Source organism: Alosa sapidissima, chromosome 8 (genome assembly GCF_018492685.1).
Source record: "Alosa sapidissima isolate fAloSap1 chromosome 8, fAloSap1.pri, whole genome shotgun sequence".
NCBI lineage: Eukaryota > Metazoa > Chordata > Actinopteri > Clupeiformes > Clupeidae > Alosa > Alosa sapidissima.
Window position 1 is genome coordinate 22,832,096 of NC_055964.1, and position 20,140 is coordinate 22,852,235.

The 20,140-nt window shown below is 44.8% G+C and overlaps 1 protein-coding gene across 1 annotated transcript in view; it reads right to left on the minus strand.

Moving 5' to 3' along the window:
* Positions 1 to 20,140, minus strand: part of si:dkey-215k6.1 (transmembrane protein 132C) — a 184,063-nt gene that overhangs the window by 28,428 nt on the left and 135,495 nt on the right. The window contains exons 4-5 of the mRNA XM_042101983.1: positions 16,657 to 16,840; positions 1,389 to 1,532 (exon numbers count right to left, since the gene is read on the minus strand). Of these exons, the coding sequence (XP_041957917.1) occupies positions 1,389 to 1,532; positions 16,657 to 16,840 (328 nt within the window). The remainder of the gene's footprint in view (positions 1 to 1,388; positions 1,533 to 16,656; positions 16,841 to 20,140) is intronic.

The following is a 20,140-nucleotide window of genomic DNA, read 5'->3' on the forward strand; positions in this document are numbered from 1 at the left end:
TCCACGCCGGGCGCTTAATGGCGTGCCGTTAAATAGAGGATTTGAATGCTAAGCCTCGAGGACCACTGCTGACAAGTTTATTTGTTTTATCCAGGCGCCATCATGAGCCCACCCTTCAGCCCATGAAAACGCAATTAAGAAACACTGGAAACCACGGCAACCTCCGCGCACCCCACTCCCTCCATGCGTAATCCACAGAGCAGTCTTCCAGCATGCTCTCCCACCTCGACTGTACCAGGTGATTGTTCTGACATGACATTAGCTATGGTTTAGTAATGCTTTAGTCCTGGGCTCTCTTCATGTGATAACTTACATCAGTTGTCACGAAGGACAAATGTAAGTGTACATAAATATTTATGAAGGCTGATTCAAACTCATGTCAGCCATCCTTAAGACTGCTAATGCTGTCATTGCAGAATAGTGCAGCATTTTAGTATTCCCATTTCATATGTTTTTAATAAAAAATTGCATCACATTTTAGCCTTTATTGCAATGTGCTGGGAAAAATAGTACATCTTAAAAAACTCTTTACTTGCAAACCTAAATATTACCTTTGACAACAGTATTGTCTACAGTATATTGTATATTGTATAACAGTATATTGACAACTTTTATAAGGTAAGTGGTTATAAATACCGGTAGGTACAATTAAACAGTTTCCCTTGGGTCACTTTCAGAGAGAAAATTATACCCTGTTAAAGGCTCCGGGAAAATCTGTCAAAGGTATTTGTTTGCTTCTAATGTAAGTTGTCATGTTGGTTGTTTACAGTTGTCAGTTAGGTCACACACAGTTCTGTTTGCTTCATCTTTTCAAGCGACAAACTTGACAAAGAATTTCAGTTCAATTTCCCACCCGAGGTACACAGACATCCTACATTCTACTCTGGTGCTTTGCCCTGGGTGACAAAGACAGCAATTGAGAAGCAAACGTTAGCGCTAATAACACGCTTTGTTGCTGTAGTTTCTCTTCTTCTGCTGGTAGGGAAAACGCTTCTTGCTCGGCTGTATTGATTGTATTTAAAGAGCCACCTCCCTTCTTGTAACAGGAAATTGCTTCAATATTGAATCTGTCGGAAGATCCAACCTCTGTTTTTGGGCAGAGTCCAGGACATGGCATTGTGCTTCTGTCAGGGCTATTTTTACAACATGCATACATATGCACGTTCTAGTGGATCCATGCTACAAAAGAGTAGGCCTACGTCTCAGGCTTTATGGTTACACGTTGCAACAACAACAGCAGTAATACCCTTTGAGGTACACTGTAGGCAACAAGATTAAATGTGATGGGAATTTTCACTGGGAGAGATAAAACCGAGAGAGAAGACAAAGATCAATGTGTGGTGTTGATTTAAGCTTCAGTGAGTGCAGTTGGGGGGGGGGGGGGGTACCTTCACCACGTCTTCATCGGTGGACGCACAGCCCACCATGCCGTCCACTTCCCTCACGGTGCCGTCCTGCTCCACGGTCACCAGCTTCACTGGGACGGAGACGCGCTGTCCAGTCAGAATGGCAGTGTTCAGGATCTCTGTGTCCTGAGAAACATAAAGAAAGATATACAGAGAGAGGGATAGAGAGAGAGAGAGAGATAGAGAGAGGGATAGAGGGAGAGAGAGAAGAGAGAGAGAGAAAAAGTGAGCATTTACCCTCATCAGAGGTTTACTTGGTAATAGCTGTAAAATGGCAGCACTAAGCCCTATACAATTACACTGTACACTGGGGATACATCTGCTGGTTGGTTATATAAAGGTTTATGCATACAGTATGTGAAGATATGGATAAACCTTAGTAAGACCCCCGCATGTCATGGAAAAGTAACCCTTTAATGCATTTGTAACTGAAGCATTCATCTGTGTCATCCAACAGTGTTGTCCAAAAGCATTGAAGTCAGAGAGCTCTAAACTTACTAGTACCTTCACTCTGTTAACTCTTCTCCAATCCAATCTCTTAGAAATACTGGGTATACGCCTGTATTATATTATCTCAAACACATCTTGCATGCATGAATAATTTTGGCTCAGAACACAACAAAACAATAAAAAAAAAAACTTGCCACTTCAAAATGCGCAAGAGCATAATCTGAAGGGTGGCATTTATGCATTTATGCAGATGATAACAAGCACACAAAGGCTACTGGATCAATATCACGACCCCCGCTCATTGACGTGAGGACGTTAGCTATTCATTACAGTCTGAGCCCCCCTCCTTTCCAGAATGAGCAATGAGCTCTCCTTCCGCAGTTATTTAGGCGCATATTAATTTCGGTATTTACTGTATAAATATTTAATGTGCGACAGCCCACCCCGACGCTGCCCCCAACCCTCTCTGGGGAGGTGACACAGTCTCCTCCGGCTTTATCCAGGCTGGATCACAGGAGGGACTGGTGGCCGTTCGGAATCGCCAAGCCGGAATGACATTTCAACTTTATGAAAAGCCCGGTAATTGCTCTGAGAGAGCGGGTCAGCCTGGACGGCCCCATCAGCCGTATCCGTGGCAATTACGAGTGAGTGTGTTACAGCAGGAGCCTCACCGACGACCTCGCTGCCATGCCACACACACACACACACACAGACTGCAAGCCAGGAGAAGATAGGGACCAAAAGAATAGGCTTCCACTGACCACAGACGATGAGAGGAGAAGAGAAGAGAGGAGAGGAGAGGGAGCTGTGATTCACTCTTGCCTACTGTAAAAGCTCCTTTGCCTACTCTGAGTCCTCCCTGAAGCATGGGCATTTATCTCACTTCCACACACACAGACACACTGTACTGTATCTACTACTGTATCATACTACTGTAGGTATCTTTGCTGAAGCTCCTTAGGCATGGCGTGCATGACTGAGATTCATGCTAAGGCCTTTTATTCAGTACAACTATGTATTACATCGCGAGAAGCTGCAAAGACAGGAATCCATCTTCCATCCTGATATCTACAAATAATTTCCAGGAGACTTTCTCCTGGAGAGCCATAGATATCTTTTGTTCCTTTCGACATCAGGGACCGCAGTGTGATGTCCACAGATGGACGTGACACCCAAGTGCCTCACTCCACCGTCGTTGTTGTCTGCCTTGATATCTGACTCTCCCTGTTTCCGTCTCCAGAGTGGTGATTTGAACAGGGAGCTACAGACTGGAGTGTGCAGCAGTGTTGTCGGTCCTTAAGGGAGTGTAGTGGGGAAAAAGCAGATATACAACAAACCCTTTGATTCCTCTTACGGCTAGCTGAGCCCTGTAGCAGCAGCTCTAATCAAGACAGACTCACTGCTCTACCAAGGGCCACCAACTGAGAAATAACAAACAATTAGGCCTTGCCTCCCATTTTTGCCACATGCAAACAATGTGATTAGTTGATTACTCAGTCAGGCTCAGTAGTGTATGTGTGTGTGCTTCAGTGAGACTGCAGTACATTAACAACTTCTGCAAAGTTGATTTACAGTAAAGTTTATTTAGAGTATAGTCCATTAAATCGTAGCTGTTTTTATTCGGACGATGAGGTGCTAGTTACTGTGAACGTATTAACATGTACAGTATGTAAATTAAAGAAGACATATAATGTGATGACACACACACACACACACACACACACACACACACACACACACACACACACTAACTTCATTTTAAGGCTTTGACGATTTTAAATGGCTTTCCAGAGTTGAAGCTGGGCATTCTTATACTGTAGTCAATGAAGCTCAATTCTCTTTACGTAAACCCTGAACAAGATAGTGGATGAAATCTAAAGTAGTAGTGGTAAGGGATGAGAGGAGAAGTAGAGCAGTAATTTTGCCCTTAGGCAAAAGTAGACATGAATAGGAAACGTGTTGTCATGGCTATTTCTGTATGTGTACTCTGCATTGATTAACCTAAGGCTTAGAAAGAAAAATATCTTTGATCTGATGAAATCAACAAAGCCTCATCTATATAAATACATCAGACCACAGGCATAATTTACTTAAAACATGTGTACACAGTTGCAGTTACAGTACATGTTCAACAAACATACTGTACTTACTACCCTTCCGAACTGGAGCAAAGGGAGTCTTTCCTTGCATTCACAACACACACTCAAAGGCTCACATTTTGGGTTAGCTCTTCGACTTCATAGTGCTGCGTCCATTTTAATCTGTCGCAACATCAAATAATTTGACCACACTGATTAATATGTCAAAGACACCATTTCTCTACGCTGCAATAAATGATAGTCACAGGACTTTACCGCAAATCTCTTCATATCAATTGTGCAACTATATTTCACAGTTTCAGGAAATTTACAATCCTTTTGATGTCTCCAAAGAGAAAAAGGAGGAGAGGAAATATTTCATGCTTGTCCCAGCAAATTACTATGTGCTCTCCCATATGACATGCATTGTGCAATCTTCAAAAGCAGCAGCTCCTTGTCTGTGGCGCCGCATACAGATAACGCAGTTTGACTGGTCACCTGCCTGCAACTAATGCATTTAGCAGGCACGCGGGTTTACTGTGACTATTCAAACCATGACTGCCTCAGAGACTTGGACGAGGCCTCCACAACAGAAAAGGCCTCCGGAACAGAAAGAGGGTGCGGAGAAAGACCTATCTGATAAACCATTATGAAAACAGTGTTATAAAGATACCATGCAAATTGAGGATGCATGTCAACGGGGGCCATGGAAAAGATAGGGCAAAGAGCGTATTCAGAATGAGTTAATTCATTTAATTAATAGTTCATTAATATTAATAATCTTGGGGGGGGGCAGCCGTGGCCCACTGGTTAGCACTCTGGACTTGTAACCGGAGGGTTGCCGGTTCGAGCCCCGACCAGTGGGCCGCGGCTGAAGTGCCCTTGAGCAAGGCACCTAACCCCTCACTGCTCCCCGAGCGCCACACAGGCAGCTCACTGCGCCGGGATTAGTGTGTGCTTCACCTCACTGTGTGCTGTTTGTGTTTCACTAATTCACCGATTGGGTTAAATGCAGAGACCAAATTTCCCTCACGGGATCAAAAAAGTATATATACGTATACTTATACTTAATACTTATATTGCAACTCTTTACACAAAAGCTGGTTCTGACTAAGACAATTGGAATGGGAAACATATTCTAACATTTTCTAAGGTTTATAACAATGCATAATAACATCTAATATCTTTCAGGATCCTTTTGAAAGAGGAGTAGTGATTAACATACATGTAATACCCACTCAGAAAAAGAAGAATGTTTTGAGTTACCGGTAGTTGTGTAATAAGCAACACAATAAGCAACTCTTACTGGGAAAGTTTCATGTGGCACTGTGTGGGGAACAAAAAAGCAAATCATGTTCATTATGTTACATAACCTAACCTGGCAGACATAATAATGCGTCTCGTGTTGTCAGCCACTTTCACAGCTCAGATAACACGTGAGTGGGCTATCGCTGCGGGTCCGTCTGGAGAAATTGGGGATTTAATTTTGTGACTTGCCTGAGCCCCCCAGCCCTTACCTCCATGCATCTTATTTCCTCTAACGGTCCTCGCTCTCGCTACGGTCCAGCGCCTGTTTACACCCTACACCAACCAATTTACTCTCTTAGTGTAGACGATGACATTTATTTAGGGAGGACATGCTATTTAATTGGTACACAAAGACACAAGCTCACACACACAAACACACACACGCACACACACAAACACACACACACACACACACACACACACACACACACACACACACACACACAAGCAGGGAGAGAGAAAGTGAACAAAGCGGTACACAACAAAACTCACAATTCTGTCAGCTATCTGTTGTCACACTCTGGTAAATCTTCAGCGCATCTGGCACAAGGTGCGCCATTAGGAGGAGCAGCCACCATTACCATCCAAATTAAGGCTCTGTCGCCATGCTGGACTAACTGATATTTTCTTGTCGTGAGCTGAACTCAAGCAAACTCTCGGAGCAAACGAGGCACTCCAGAAGCTGTGACTTCCTGCTAGAACTCTTCACCGCACACACGCTGACAAAAGGCATCAAGCATCAGCCCTGAAAAGGAAGGCCTAAATCAGCTCCGTAAATAAATTGGCATTTGGCATGTCATTAGGATGCCAGGCCTGTTCGAGAGGGCCATTGAGTGAGGAGCTCCGAGCACAGCTGGGCTTATTAGCCAGTGTCTTATGCCCATTTGGAGGCTGTGAGTGCTCCTGAGCCCAAATCAATTGTGACCCTTGATCATATTTTTGTGGTCTGCCAACTGCCAGTAATCCACTTATCTGAAACCATTTCTCCTTCCACTGCATGAGAGCTACTAGTCAAAATGTATCTCAGAAATTTAGCTATTAATTGTGCAGCATGCATAATATATGTTCAAGACTGTTTTCTAGACTAGACTAAATGTGTACAGGCAAGAGCTACTAAAAGAATGTAAAGCCAGTGCTGAAATCAAATCCTGTGAGAAGCTACAGTATTTCATTTTACAATTGCGTTACCATTATAGATTTCCTTTGGTATGTGAGCTTCTGGCCTCTAACAGGTGTTTTAGAGTCCTTTCTTTCACACACAACAGACATAAAAATGATTTTTTACACCAATATACTCTGTAGTTGAACCAACAAAACCAGTTGAACCAATGCGTTCTTAATCCAGGGGATATTAGGTGATGTGCTGTAAGATATAGAATTGTTTTATGTATTCTGTCTTGTATGTGTATGTGGTGAGATCTCAGTGTAAACTGACAATAAAGTAGTATCATATTTTAGTATTCAGCACTCCTTCGGCCTAACTTGAAGTATTGTCAGTGTGGCCGTCCTCTAAGATTTCCTTATTCATAACTGTTCACAATTTCTTGCTCAATCCACTTGAAGAGCAGTCACATCAAACCCATGGGAGACGTAGTAAAAAAAATCTCACTTCACTGCCATGAGATTGAGTTGGACTTGGACTGTTGTGAGTTCAGTCAGTCAGAAGGACTACGGCATTACCACAGCACTAAAACAGAAATACAATAACACTCCAGGACTTCCAAAAAAGTCCTGACAAACACGACACAACAACTCACCTGTCCCTGTGGCTCAGCCGAATGACCCGAAGCGATCAATAAAGCATCACCATGACCTCGGGCCCAAATTAGTGATCTATCTGAATAGAATCGCTCACAACTTCTCGAGCTCTGGAGGGAAACAGAGGAGGTGCACGACAGACTGCACACATGTACAGTATTTACCACAGAGGTGCTGAGAGAGCATGCATGCAGTCGAAACTCATTCATAAATAGTAGACGAGGGAATAGGTAATGGCCTGAGTCTGTGTGTACGGAACAAGAAGCACTGCGGCGTACGTTTGGGCTTGCTCGGGCTCCTGTGCAAAAAATGCATTTTATTACAGGCCAATAATGACTACTATTTCTGTCTGGTCGAAAGCTGTGCATGGAAAATGCTGGAAAACACGGGCTACTGAAGCTAATCAAATGCCAGGCTAATTGGTTAACGAGGGGTTGGATTTGAAAGCCTATAAGGCCGGTGCCCTCGTGTGACAGACACTTCGATTCAGCTGGCTACTTTTGGCTAATTGGGTTGGAGGGGGCGTGCTGGTGCACTGGGTGGGCAACCGCAGCCACTGACTGAAAACACAACTTGCTAAGGGGACAGACATACAGGATGTGTAGTATCACAGACATAGGATTTACACTGTATGTGGATGTAGAAATCATGTTTGTACACACACACACACACACACACACACACACACACACACACACACACACACACACACACACACACACACACACAGACACACAAAGCATCTCTCTCTCTCTCTCTCTCTCTCTCTCTCTCTCTATGGCTTGTGGGATTCTGCTGTCAACACTGTTACACTTAATTCCTATTCCAAGTGTTTCCATTGACGACTGCTTGACAAAGCACTGAGAGATGGCTCAGAGACATTCAAACAATGACAGTCAATAAATGTCACTTAAACCAAATGACATTGCTTTGCTCAATAGTAATTCATTTAACGTGAAATAATCAAAACCACCCCGTTGCCAGGGAAGCATTCATCACACTGCTTTCCAACTGCTATTATTATTATTATTATCTCTCATAGCATGCTATTGTGTTCTAGGCGGCTTGAAGAGGCAATTATTTCTCATTAACGCCAAAACTTGCAAGAAGCAATCAGGTGACTGAACAAAAGAGAACGGTCCCCTCAGAAAAGCCCAATCCTGTTCAATCGGCCTCATGTTCATTTGGCTTATTATTGTGACAGTCTTCTGATGGTGATAGATGGTAAAACATTGTTTTAACAAGCTCAAGAGGACAAAATCAAAACGATTAAATGTTTTGGAGGGGGGAGGGGGAGTAGAAAACAAACAAGGCTCAAGCGTTCTAATCGCTAATGCTCGTTTGGTGAAAAAACCCAAAGAGGGCACATAAATGTGTGTGGGTACAGTTCCGGCCTGCTGGTAGAGCTGAATCTGTATCACACAGGGGTGACTGATTACACCTCTGCACTGCCTTTCCCTCTTGTAAGCAGTCTATTATTGGCTTAGTTCACGCTCTTTCTATCACTGTCCAAATATCCAATTAGGAACCATTGTGTTATGACTGCGTTAGTGATGTCTCAGCCTATCGCCGGAGCGGTCTCGAACTTGTTTTCGTGTGGCCGGGCGACATCGTAGCGTGGACTGCGCTCCTTTTTTTCCCTCTCTTTTGCGTGGGGAATGTCTTTTTAAATTTTAACGCAGGACCACCGCGGGGACATTCTCGCCATCAATATTTCAGGCCGCCTAAGAGTTTGCCTTTTTTTTTCATCTCCCTAACAAGTGTGTAGCTGTTTGGCACACACCCACCCATGTTAAGTGCACAACAGAGCCTGCCACCGAGCACCTTCTTTCTCCTTCTCTCTCCGATGCCCCTTCCCTTCCCCAAGCCCTCCACAGCAATTTGAAAAATAATTGATCTTTTCCACCATTTTTCTGCCCTCTCTTGCTCTGTGTCTCTGTCCCTCTCCTTCCTTCTTTCTCTCTCTCTCACTCTATCTGTCCCTCTCTCTCCTTCTCTCTCTCCCTCTCCCTCCTTCTCTCTCTCTCTGTCCCTCTCTACCATTCTCTCTCTCATTCTCTCTCTGTCCCTCTCTCTCTCGTTCGTTCTCACACGTTCTCTCTCTCTCGTTCTCTCTTTGTCCCTCTCCCTCCTCTCTCTCTCTCTCTCTCTCTGTCCCTCTCTCTCTCTCTCCTCTATCTTTCCACCCTTCCAGCTCTGATCCTCCTCTCGGGTGCTCCTTTTTTCCCACCCCTCCGTTCTAGCCATGCATCTTCTGTCTCCCTTGTTTTACTCTCCTGAGCTGTGAGGGGCAAATTGGTAAAGGCACTTAGCAGCGATTTACTGTGGACCCATTAAACACACCAAGTGCATCCAGCGCGCCTGCCCCCAGCTTGCTCCGCGCCGCTCTGTGCACCACACAGGAGACAAATTTAGATTTAACTGCCTTAATGCATCGCTTATTTGTTCCACAAACGGCAGGCGAGTCCTTGTTTAGATGAAAATAAGTGAACTCTGACAATTGAGCGAGGAGGGGGGTTGCAATGGTGGCAGTGGTGGGGGTGGGGGTGGGAACACATGCTGGTGTTTAAAAAAGGCAGATCACATGCGCCGGATTCAAATGAATGAAATTGGAACCCCGCTTGGCTGTGTGAAATGACAAATGCACCCCTGATGACATCCTTTCAGGACCTCGTCTCTGTCTACGGCCCAGAGAACATTGAACATTCCTAAACTGTTTACTGAAAATCTCCCCTGCAGAATCGCAAACAAAGCATAGACACACATATACACACACAGACACACACAGACACACACACATACACACTGACAGACACAATGTGCACACAGGCACACACACACACATAAACACACTAACAGACACAACGTGCACATAGACACACAGACACACACACAGACACACACACAGACACACACACACACACCCACATATATGCTGCTCACAATTCCATTTCACCCAAGCAAATTATGAAGCAATCTAACTTGCTTTGAAGTCAAAAGGCACAGAAAAAGATCCACAGGGCAAGTTGTCAGAGGTAGAGAAAGTGGTGAAATATTTGGGTGGGGGAGCAGGAAGGCGTCTGGGAAGTCTGCCCGAAACAGATAAAAACCCCACTCCGTCTGAGACCGATGGCACAGAACTAATTGACAATTAGCTGGGTGACAATCTTAATTACAGCTCGTCTATTAGGAGCAACACTATTTTCTCTATGCATTCCTGCCTCCTCGTTCCTCCTAAACAGGCCATGGTCACACAGCAGGTCCGGTCATGCTAAAGGCCCAAACAGTAAGCAGCCCTAAGCTGCCCCCTTCCAGCTGACCCATGATCCGGTGGCATCCCTGACCTGAGGGGCCCCAGCCTGGTCACAGAGGGCACTGATAGTCATTAGTACTAAGTACTAATGAAGCGCCCTGGGGGGATGTAGTGACCGCCAGTTAGAGTAGTGACCACCAGTTAGAGGAGAGGGGGTGTGGGTGGGTGGTTGGTGGCTACTAGGACTGCTGACAGGCTTTAGAGCTGCACGCCCACACACCCTCAAACACCCCCCCCGCTCCAAGATGATGAGTTTTAATTACACCTACAACTCCAAAGTCTCGACTTCTCACCTCCCCGTCTTCAAAATGACTTGCCTATAGACAGATGCGCGGCTGACGGCTATTTGTAAGCTTGCAAATGGGTATGCCAATTACCATCCCGCTAACCCAATTTCCCCCCATTTAAATTGAAAGTGACAGAGTCTATAAAATCAACACAAACACGCGGAAGAGGTCAGTGCATTGGCTCTCTCCCTCTCTCGAGACAAACTCAATAACACCCTTTAAAAGCAGAGAAGTCGATGATAATTGTGTGCAGATGGCTGATTATAACACCATTAAAGACAGAGGGGAAAAAACACTGCATCAATGCATTATACTTCTATTTATCGAAACACTTTCACCCATATTTTACCATTGCACTGCAGCATTCTGGGGTACTTCCAGCTATTAACATAGTTACAGTCTATAAACTCAGATGTAATTAGGTAAATGAACACTGAAATGACTATTTCCTGGTATCCGCTGGGCTATCACCTTAAATCTTCAGAAGTAAAAAGGCGTTACATTTTAAAGAGTGTGCCGTGATTGCGACGTACACCACAGAGGTATGATTGATTATGACATGTAACCCATGAACAACAAAGCCAAGTGTGTCCTGTAAGCACACCTGAGGCAATCCATTTTGTCAGAGGGGGATCTGTCTCGTTGTGTGCGGGGAATCTCACTCGAGGCACCCCACCAGAGCTCTTCCGTTACCCCAGCGACAGGAGCATGTGAGGCCCCCTCGATTTACACACGGAGCGGCGCATTTGATTGCGTGATTCTCTCGCCGACGAGCGTCCAATCCGCTATTACGGAGTGACCCACGGGGGAAACGGCCATTCATCATGCCACATTATTAAAACAACACGCGGCAGCCCCTTGCTTACGCCCATGATACATATGCTGTAGCCTACAACAAGAGCTGCTCTGCTTCGCATCGGCTCTTCTTGGCTAATGAGGAAGAGAGAGAGAGCGAGAATAAGAATAGCTGGCAGCCGCAAAGTGGGAGAGAGAGAGAGAGAGAGAGGGAGGGAAAGGGAAGGAGAGATGGAGAGGGAGAGGAGAAGAAGGGGAAATTCTGAAGAGAAAAGGAGAATGGAGATAAAGGATGAAGACATTTTGTAGATAGGAAACCTAATGGCCCATCTGAACATCCACAGGAGGATCATTCTTTCGATTTCCAAAGCCTCTAATTGCATTAGAGAGCGGTGCCTCCGCCGCCCACTGGGCCTATTAAAGCAGGCTTCTGTTGGAATTCCACCGGGCTTTCCATTTTACATGTCTGTCAAATTGACTTTAAGAACTTGCCTAATTTTGTCTGAAACAGCCTTTTTCTCTCCTCACTACTCTGCTCTCCTGCCAGCAGCTCCGCTGGGTACATTTCTCCTCGTCTTTCCTCACTATCCCTCATTCCTTCTTCCACTCTTCCTCACCATCATCCTTTCATCCTTCCTTCTCATCTTTCTTTATTTCATTCCATTTCTTTCTTCGTTTCAGTGTCTCTCTTCCTTTCTATTATTTACTTACTTAAACTAAACTCATGGCATCACCAATTCTAATTTCCAACTGCATACTCAGACTTCATTTTATGTCCCTCTACAAAACACCTCTGAAAGTATAAAGTCAATACTGTACACCCAGCACCTTACCACCAGCTTGTTTTACTGTTTCAGCCACTGCTATTGCCTCCCTGAAGTACGACCACACATCCTGTCCCAGTTTCATTGTTTTCACAGAAACACACAGACACACACACTCGACTTAGCCCCTTAGCGCTAAACCAAGGGTTTGGCGCAGGTTGCCTGCAGCTCTATTTATAACAGTGATGGAGCTTAATAAGCGCTTGACTGATTGGAGTGCTGGCTCCATATGGAAATGGACTTCAGAAGGGCCCCCCCAGCTCCAATCTCCTGATGACCCGGTTGCTGTTTGGCCCTGCTTGACATATGACATGATTAATTGGGCCTTGATTGCAACCCCACTGTTGTTTCGGTTGTAAGGTTGGCGTGTACAGCATTTTTGAAGTGCCAGCAAAGGCAAAGAGAGTGGATGTTTATGTATCCAGGCAGGTTTGTTTTGTGGAGAGCCCCATGCCTCTGTGTGGCGACATTAACGCGCCGGAGATAAGAGGGCGGCAGTGGTCGGGGAAGATGTACTGGTAACACCACGGTGCCGTCGCTCGCGTAATCTAGCCCTTTGACGCGAACGACCTCTTCGCTTCAAAGTGGCGGAGTCACGGGAAGATCGTTGCAGGGGGCTCCTGCCAGGAGAGGGAATGAATCAGATGTGTCGCCAGCGAATCTGACCGAGGAGAACATTTCAGTTCCATCCGATTTGCATGAGCAACTGACACTCGAGCCTTCAGGAGGGGAATGCAAAAACACCACTGAAGGCTGAGACTGAGAAAAACATAATGAACACTTTATTATTTAATAATTATGCATTTCCGCGCTGGAAATATTTGATGATATTGCCGTTCTTGAAGCTGGGGATGAATTATGATGCAAGGATCACGGTGTACACCTTACAAATTAAAAAAATCGCTGCTTGGTGGCCTATAAAAAAAAGAGACATTACTTTAGCCTACTGTATAATCACATGCAGAAGCAGGGAACGCACCATTTCATAATCACAATCAGTCAACCGCAACGTATTTTAAGTTTAAACTTCAGGTGTGGTACACAGCACAAAGCATCTAAAGGTTATTAACAGAGCGAAAACTATTTATTTCCATGAAAACCCTGAAGAAAGCAAGCTGAAATATTCCATCATTAAGGCCAACTCATAAACACAATAACTATAGTGTTTGCTAAACTCAGGGATTGATTGTGCAGTTATGGTGTATTCTTTATTGAAACAGTTTGCTGCATTTTATTACATTTAAACTTCACTGTTTTTGTCACTCTCTCTTTTTTGCCTTCCACATAAAACAATGCAAATTAAGGAGGGATCCATCTAAACAGCCAAGCTCTGAACTCCGCCCATCCTGAATGCGCCAGGCCCATTGGTTATTCCAGAGCCTCTTCAGAATCTTCAAACAACAAAGATAAACAAGTGTTCCAATTAAGAATTAATTACGCATCATCCACCCTGCACTGCTGTCGACTCTGCTGGGACTGCGAGCGCATAAATCAGCATGAAGGGAGAAAAAAATATGGCATATTTCTGAGGGAAAAACAAACAGAGTGAGACGGAGAGAGAGAGAGAGAGAGAGAGAGAGAGAGAGAGAGAGAGAGAGATGGGGGACCAATAATCATGTTGAAATGGAGCAGAAAAAAAAGAGAGAGTATTCTGTTGAGCAAGGGACACAAAAGTACCATAACAAGCCCCGAGCAGAGTAATGACCATGCTTTAAAGATAAAGCAACAACCTCACAGATCCAATTTATCACAGCCTTTCAAGTCAAAGGTACCCAAAATGCACCTCTTCCCAGGCCTCTCCGTTATAAAAAGCCAGCCTTCAACACTATGAGCTTAATCACATGTAATGGACGGTAGTTTCAGGAGGACCTCTCTTTACCAAATGACCAAAAACAGGACCTGCTACTGTTTGAAAACAGGAAAACTGAGTAGACTCCAGGTTTTTTTCTATCTAAATCATATTTTGTAAGGTATATCATGATACCTAAAATCCTTTCTGTGTCTGCTGGTGAAAAAACATATCTGTCTGTATTGTAAATACTTGGATATATGAACCAATGAAACTCTTTACACACACTCTCTCTCTCTCTCTCTCACACACACACACACACACACACACACACACACACACACACACACACACACACACACACACTGTTCTTAGTTACTGTGTGTGGCTGTGTGGACACTCTTGCCAAGCCTTGCTGTGCTCAAGTCAAGATGGTGTTCAATTGGCAGTCCTTAATGGCACCAGTGGAGGTCCAGCTCCCAGTGCTAATCCAGATGAGAGTGCAGGTCTAATGAGATCTCTCCCAGCCTCTCCTCCAGTGCTTTCATCTGTGTACCTCTCCAGGTACTAGATTGGATCCTCTCTCTGCCTCTCCAGAAGCCACGTTATCACCAGGCCATCATCAGTTCTGAGAGTATCCTAACTACCTCTAACCTTCAAACCAGCAGCAAATAAGATCACATATTCACATTTGTGGGAAGGTATTAAATTGTACTCAGTCTGAGAGAATATTCCTGTCTCATCTGGAGAGGAAGTATTAAAATCTAATGTCTTAAATTATCTCTTGATCTCCACCTTGGCAAATTTAGATGCAAAATATCTCAGAAAATGAGATTATGTGAGTGAGACTCGATGCTGAAATGGTATAAAAGTTCCAGCGATCCCAATGGGTTATATCACTGTGAGCCCACTGCTGGTATCTGGCATATGTATGTACTGTATGAGATCACCCATTTAGTTTCTACTGACTTGAATTTCACAGGAGCTATTGTATTTTATTGATGCTTTGTGCACCTCTTCAGGACAGAGTGATTGTCAGGAGTAACAAATTTAATATCAGCGAATATTTTTTAGCACAGCTAGATATAAAAATTCTAATATTAAGTTCAAACAAATGTTTTCTGGATATTAATGTTATGAAAATGTGGCATAGATGGCCAGATATAGCACTTATTGTTCCCTGAGAGGACAACACAGCCTTTCATACACTTTCATACAGGTACTGTAGTCCTTTTACCTGACGGCTTTACAGGTAGCCCTTTTCCCTGCTCTGTCCCTTGCTTTTGTTTTCAGTTTGAAATGTCTTGCCTCCCCTTTTTTGATAAACAGGGAGGACAAGGTCAGGAAGCAACACCTCCACCTCCCCACAGGGAGGTCTGTCGCTGTCAGCCAGACAGCCCGGTGGTGGCAGGCCAGTGGCAGAGACAAACAGCAGTGCGGTGCGGTGCGGTGAGGTGCTCCCAGCTCCAGGAGAGAGCACGCTCTGTTTGGACGCCACCGCCGCGCGTCCCGTCACCTCTCATCTCCACCAGCTGTGGCCAAGATGCACTACAGAGGGGAGAGGGAAGGTGTGTGTGTCTCTGTGTGTGTGTAGGGAGGAATGCTTGTGGCAGAGGTGTTTGTGTGTGTGTGTGTGTGTGTGTGTAGGGGGAATGCTTGTGGCAGAGGTGTGTGTGTGTGAATGTGCTGGGGGGGGATGCTTGTGGCAGAGGTGTATGTGTGTGTGTGTCTGTGTGTGTGTGTGTGTGTGTAGGAGGAAGAGCTTGTGGCAGAGGTGTATGTGTGTGTGTGTGTGTGTGTGTGTGTGTGTGTCAGTGTGTGTGTAGGGGAGATGCTTGTGGCAGAGGTGTATGTGTGTGTGTGTGTGTGTGTGTCAGTGTGTGTGTAGGGGGATGCTTGTGGCAGAGGTTGGGGAGTGAACACATCCTGACCTTTAACAAAGTTGAGTGAGCAGACCTTGGGGGCGGTGAGGTCTGGTCATTAAGCCCAATGAGAAAGTTGTGGGTTCTTATTAAGAGATGGAAACGTGTGATACTGGAGCACAGACACGCGGCCAAGCACCAGGGCTGTGCAAATAATGGGCGCCTGTGACATTTAGGGGGTCCTCCCCTCTGGCCCTGACCACTCGGTGTTAAATGAGTGGAAACGAGAGCCTTGTTAAAAATGCCACTGTGTCAGAAATTAGTGACTCAAATGCGGTATTTGCGTTGCTCTTGGAAAACGATGGCTTACTCAACTCGCCTGAGGCTTGCCTAGTGGGCTAGGCCTTCACATTAAGGCAGAAATGCAGAAAGAGTATGATCAGGGTATTTGGGAAATCACTGAAACTTATCCATTAAACATTAAGGGAATTTGGCCTTTGTCAACCGACACAAGAGGAGTTCCTCTTGTCAACAACTAACTGGACATGCAATGAAATAAAAGTCGATTTTTTCTAATTTTCCACTTTTCCAAAAGACACAGCAAACCTCTCAAACATCTCCTCTGGTGTCTCTATGTCTGCCAGTTAACCCAAGCCATCAATAAAAGGATACAAGACACTAAAAAGCTAAACCAAATAAACTGTTTGATAAAACAAAAAAGAAACGAATGACCAGAGTGCTCCATAGAACTGAGCTCTCACTGCAAAGGCACTTAACAAGTCTTACCTCTGCCAGGGGCACTATGCCCCCAATGTCCCTTTGGCTGATGTAGATATGGGAGAGGACCTCAGCCTGCAGGCCCATGGCTGGATACTCAATTTGCCATCGGATAGTCTGGGTGGACTTCAGGTTGATAAAGTTGTCAATCTCAAAGTCGACGGACATGACCTCGTAGAAGGACCCCTCAAGCCTGGAAAGAAAAGGGAGAAAACGACATACAGGAAGTTACATGTTGGGTGATATGAGGACACTGCAGTATAAATAACTGTTTGTCCTTCAGCATTAAAGGTATGTTAACTGCCTCAGTCATCTTGTCTGCTTTGTGGTGGAACATGGCCATGATACTGAATAGCCGAGGCAAGACTTGAATGGTTCTGTTATATGCTGAACAACACAGAAAGCACACCACCAAGCTTCAGTATATTGCAAAACACCTTGACCTCTGGGTCTCAGAAAGGAGCATCAGCACATATATTTGTTATGGTACGTGTCTTGTGACAACGTGACAGGTTTACACACACCTTATCCATTCTGAGTGGAACCCAAAACAATGGACCAGGTCACCTTAAGTAAAAGTTTTCATGTTTCTGGGTGGCTAGTGAAATTTCACATTTCTCAGAGGAAGAAGAGGTGAGTCACTATCTGGACATGAAAGATGGACATTATTACAGCAGCACATTGAGGACAGAGTGACCACGCCGTGAGGCCAGCTAATCTGCCAGAGAAGGACAGTCTCGGTAGGAAAGACACAGCAGGAGAGAGAAAGACACAGTGTCCTGGTGGACCAGTGGGATAAGGAGAAAATGGTCTTTAGATTAATTTGAAAGAGTTTTTCTACAGATGCAAAAAAAACCCATTTCCTCGGAGATGGACGTTTAGGATTCACCTTTATCCCCCAAACCACCACCACCAATCCCCTGATCCCCCTCTACCCCCATGATATGTGACCGGACATAGCCGAACCTTGACCCCGTCCGATTGCTCTGGCTTGCCCTACGCCCTCGAGACAGAGCAGGAGTCAGATCTCTCCTCCTGCTCTTTTTTCTCTCCAACATCCCCCCCCCCCCGTTCCCTCGACCTCTAACAACGAGCTCCATTACCACACCCCAATTGGATGGTTGATGGATGTCATCGTGTCTGACCTCTCGCCTTGCCAACGAATTTAGCCACAAAACAATAAATCAATAGCCGAGGAGGACACACTGCTTTACAATGCAGTGCTGCTGCTGCAGTCCGTGTGCACGTCCAGTGTGAGGCAGCCAAAAGGGGATCAGGGTCAACACATTTACTGTGCGTGTCGTGCGGAGTTTGGAGTTGAACTAATGTGTTCTCGTATTGTGGACTTTGATTAGAGAAATTTGTTTAATGTAGAATATTACTGTAGTCCCCCAGAAATATATTATCTTGCATTTGTAAACTGATACATAAATTCATTGTTCACAACAATGCAACTTCTTCCCAACTCTTGCAAGTGGCACAACAAACTCTTACACAATCCCAGTGGGACTGAACTTTGGTCGTCGGCACAGTATCCTCTCTTCCTATTCTATACAAGCCTTAATACTAAAAAGCCCAAAGGTAGGCCACATTAGAACACCATACATGGGATGCGCTGCTGCTTGGTGCTGCTCTAGGATGAAAAGGATAAGTAAATGCAATTTAGGACAGAATATCTGTCCTCTCATGAAAAACTCTCACATAAAGGAGTCGTAAATTATATAAAGTCACTTTGAACTCTCTCCCTCTTCTCATGCTGTCTATTACAGCTGATTGTTTTTAATTCCAACAGGCACCCCGATGGGAATCTCACTGGAGTCCCCCGACAGGAAAGGCGAGCACTGAGCTTTGATGTCAAAGCACGAATTTGGGATCAAAATGGAAGCCACATCCTGCTAGAAGAGACATCATCATCCAGGTGTCCTTTCAGAGCTGACAAAAGCACAGCCCCCTGGACACTGCTCTAGGAATAAACAGCAACTCCCCCTCAGACCACTGATCCTGGTACAGCAGCAAGTTGTTTAAACATGAATGTGAATCCAGTCCAATAAGTTAAAAGTGCCAACAAATCCTTAGATAGCACAGCATTTTGGGCCATGCTGGCTTGAGATCAAGGCCGGTAAGAATGCATGGGCCCCTCAGATAGAGGCATCTGAACAGAGCTGTCTATGGATGGAGATGACCTGATCTGAACCTTAGCTACCTCATAACCTCATATGGCGCTGGAACCCAAAGTGGATTACCTTAAAAGGCCAACTGAGTTTAGCTGTCTGTGAATACAAATATCCATCTCAACTCACCTGTCTGCTGGATGTAGCTGAACAAAATCTAATACTTAAAGCAGCATTATCACTTGAGAGTCTAACTATGGCCGTATCAACTTCTGCATTTAAACTGCTAGATGATGCTCATCTGCACCTCACTCTCTCTGATCCTCTGGTCCCAGTGGGGTAGAATGTAAAAGGCAAAGGAGGCTGGCGAGTATCATCTCTTAAGAAGATTAACCTTTTCCTCCCTTTGCCAGGAGATCTGGAGAGGAAAATTGAGTAATTTGGTGCCGAGTCGAATCATCACCCTTGATACTAAAAGATATGAATTCTATGACTCTGGAAATTATGGACATGGAAATAGCAGACTGGATAAAATATCTATATCTCACGAATGAAAGGGGTTATGAGGCAGGACACTTGGGATATCCTGTGGAATGCTCCAGAGCAGATCCAGAAAATTCCTCAATCGAATAGAATATACTGTAATTCTTTAATGTCATTGCACAGAATACAACGAAATTGGATGGCAGTCCTCTTGGTGCTTATAGATAAAAAAAAACAGAGTTCTAAAATAAGACAACACAAAACATGCATGTCCAGCGCATACCACGGCTCTCTGACCTGTGGTACTTCTGTTCACCTGCCATTTGCTATATCTGTGGCTATGCACATGTCTTTAAGCTAATGAACACATGAATAGAGGGACTGTAGATATAATGGCTTTAGGAACGTCCATCGTACGACAGTGACCATAAACAGATACTGTACACTACCATTTGAGTGCATAGCCCTTTATATGTGTACGCCCTTGTTTGTTTATTTGTTTATTTGTTTGTTTGTGTTTGGCTCAGTTCAGTGTGAGACCAGCGAGAGGCAGCAGGTGACTAATCTTGCGTTAGGATTCGGGCACATGTCTCCCAGCCCTCTGAGATAATTTGCTGTGAGCGCTAAACACATTGGCAGCAGCCAGGAGGGTGTGGAGAGAGAGAGAAAGAGAGAAAGAAAGAGAGAGAGATAGAGAAAGGGAGAGAAAAAAGTGGTGAGAGAGTGAAGAGAGAGATAGAGAGAGTGAGAGCTTTCCTCTTCAGCTGCATTAATTAGCCATCATTGATTTTAGCCATTCAGTGGCCGAGACGAGAGGTGAGAATATTTATTTTGTGTCAGAAGGAATAAAACCAGGAGACGAGGGCCCTGAGCCATACATCACACCAGCTTGTTGTTTA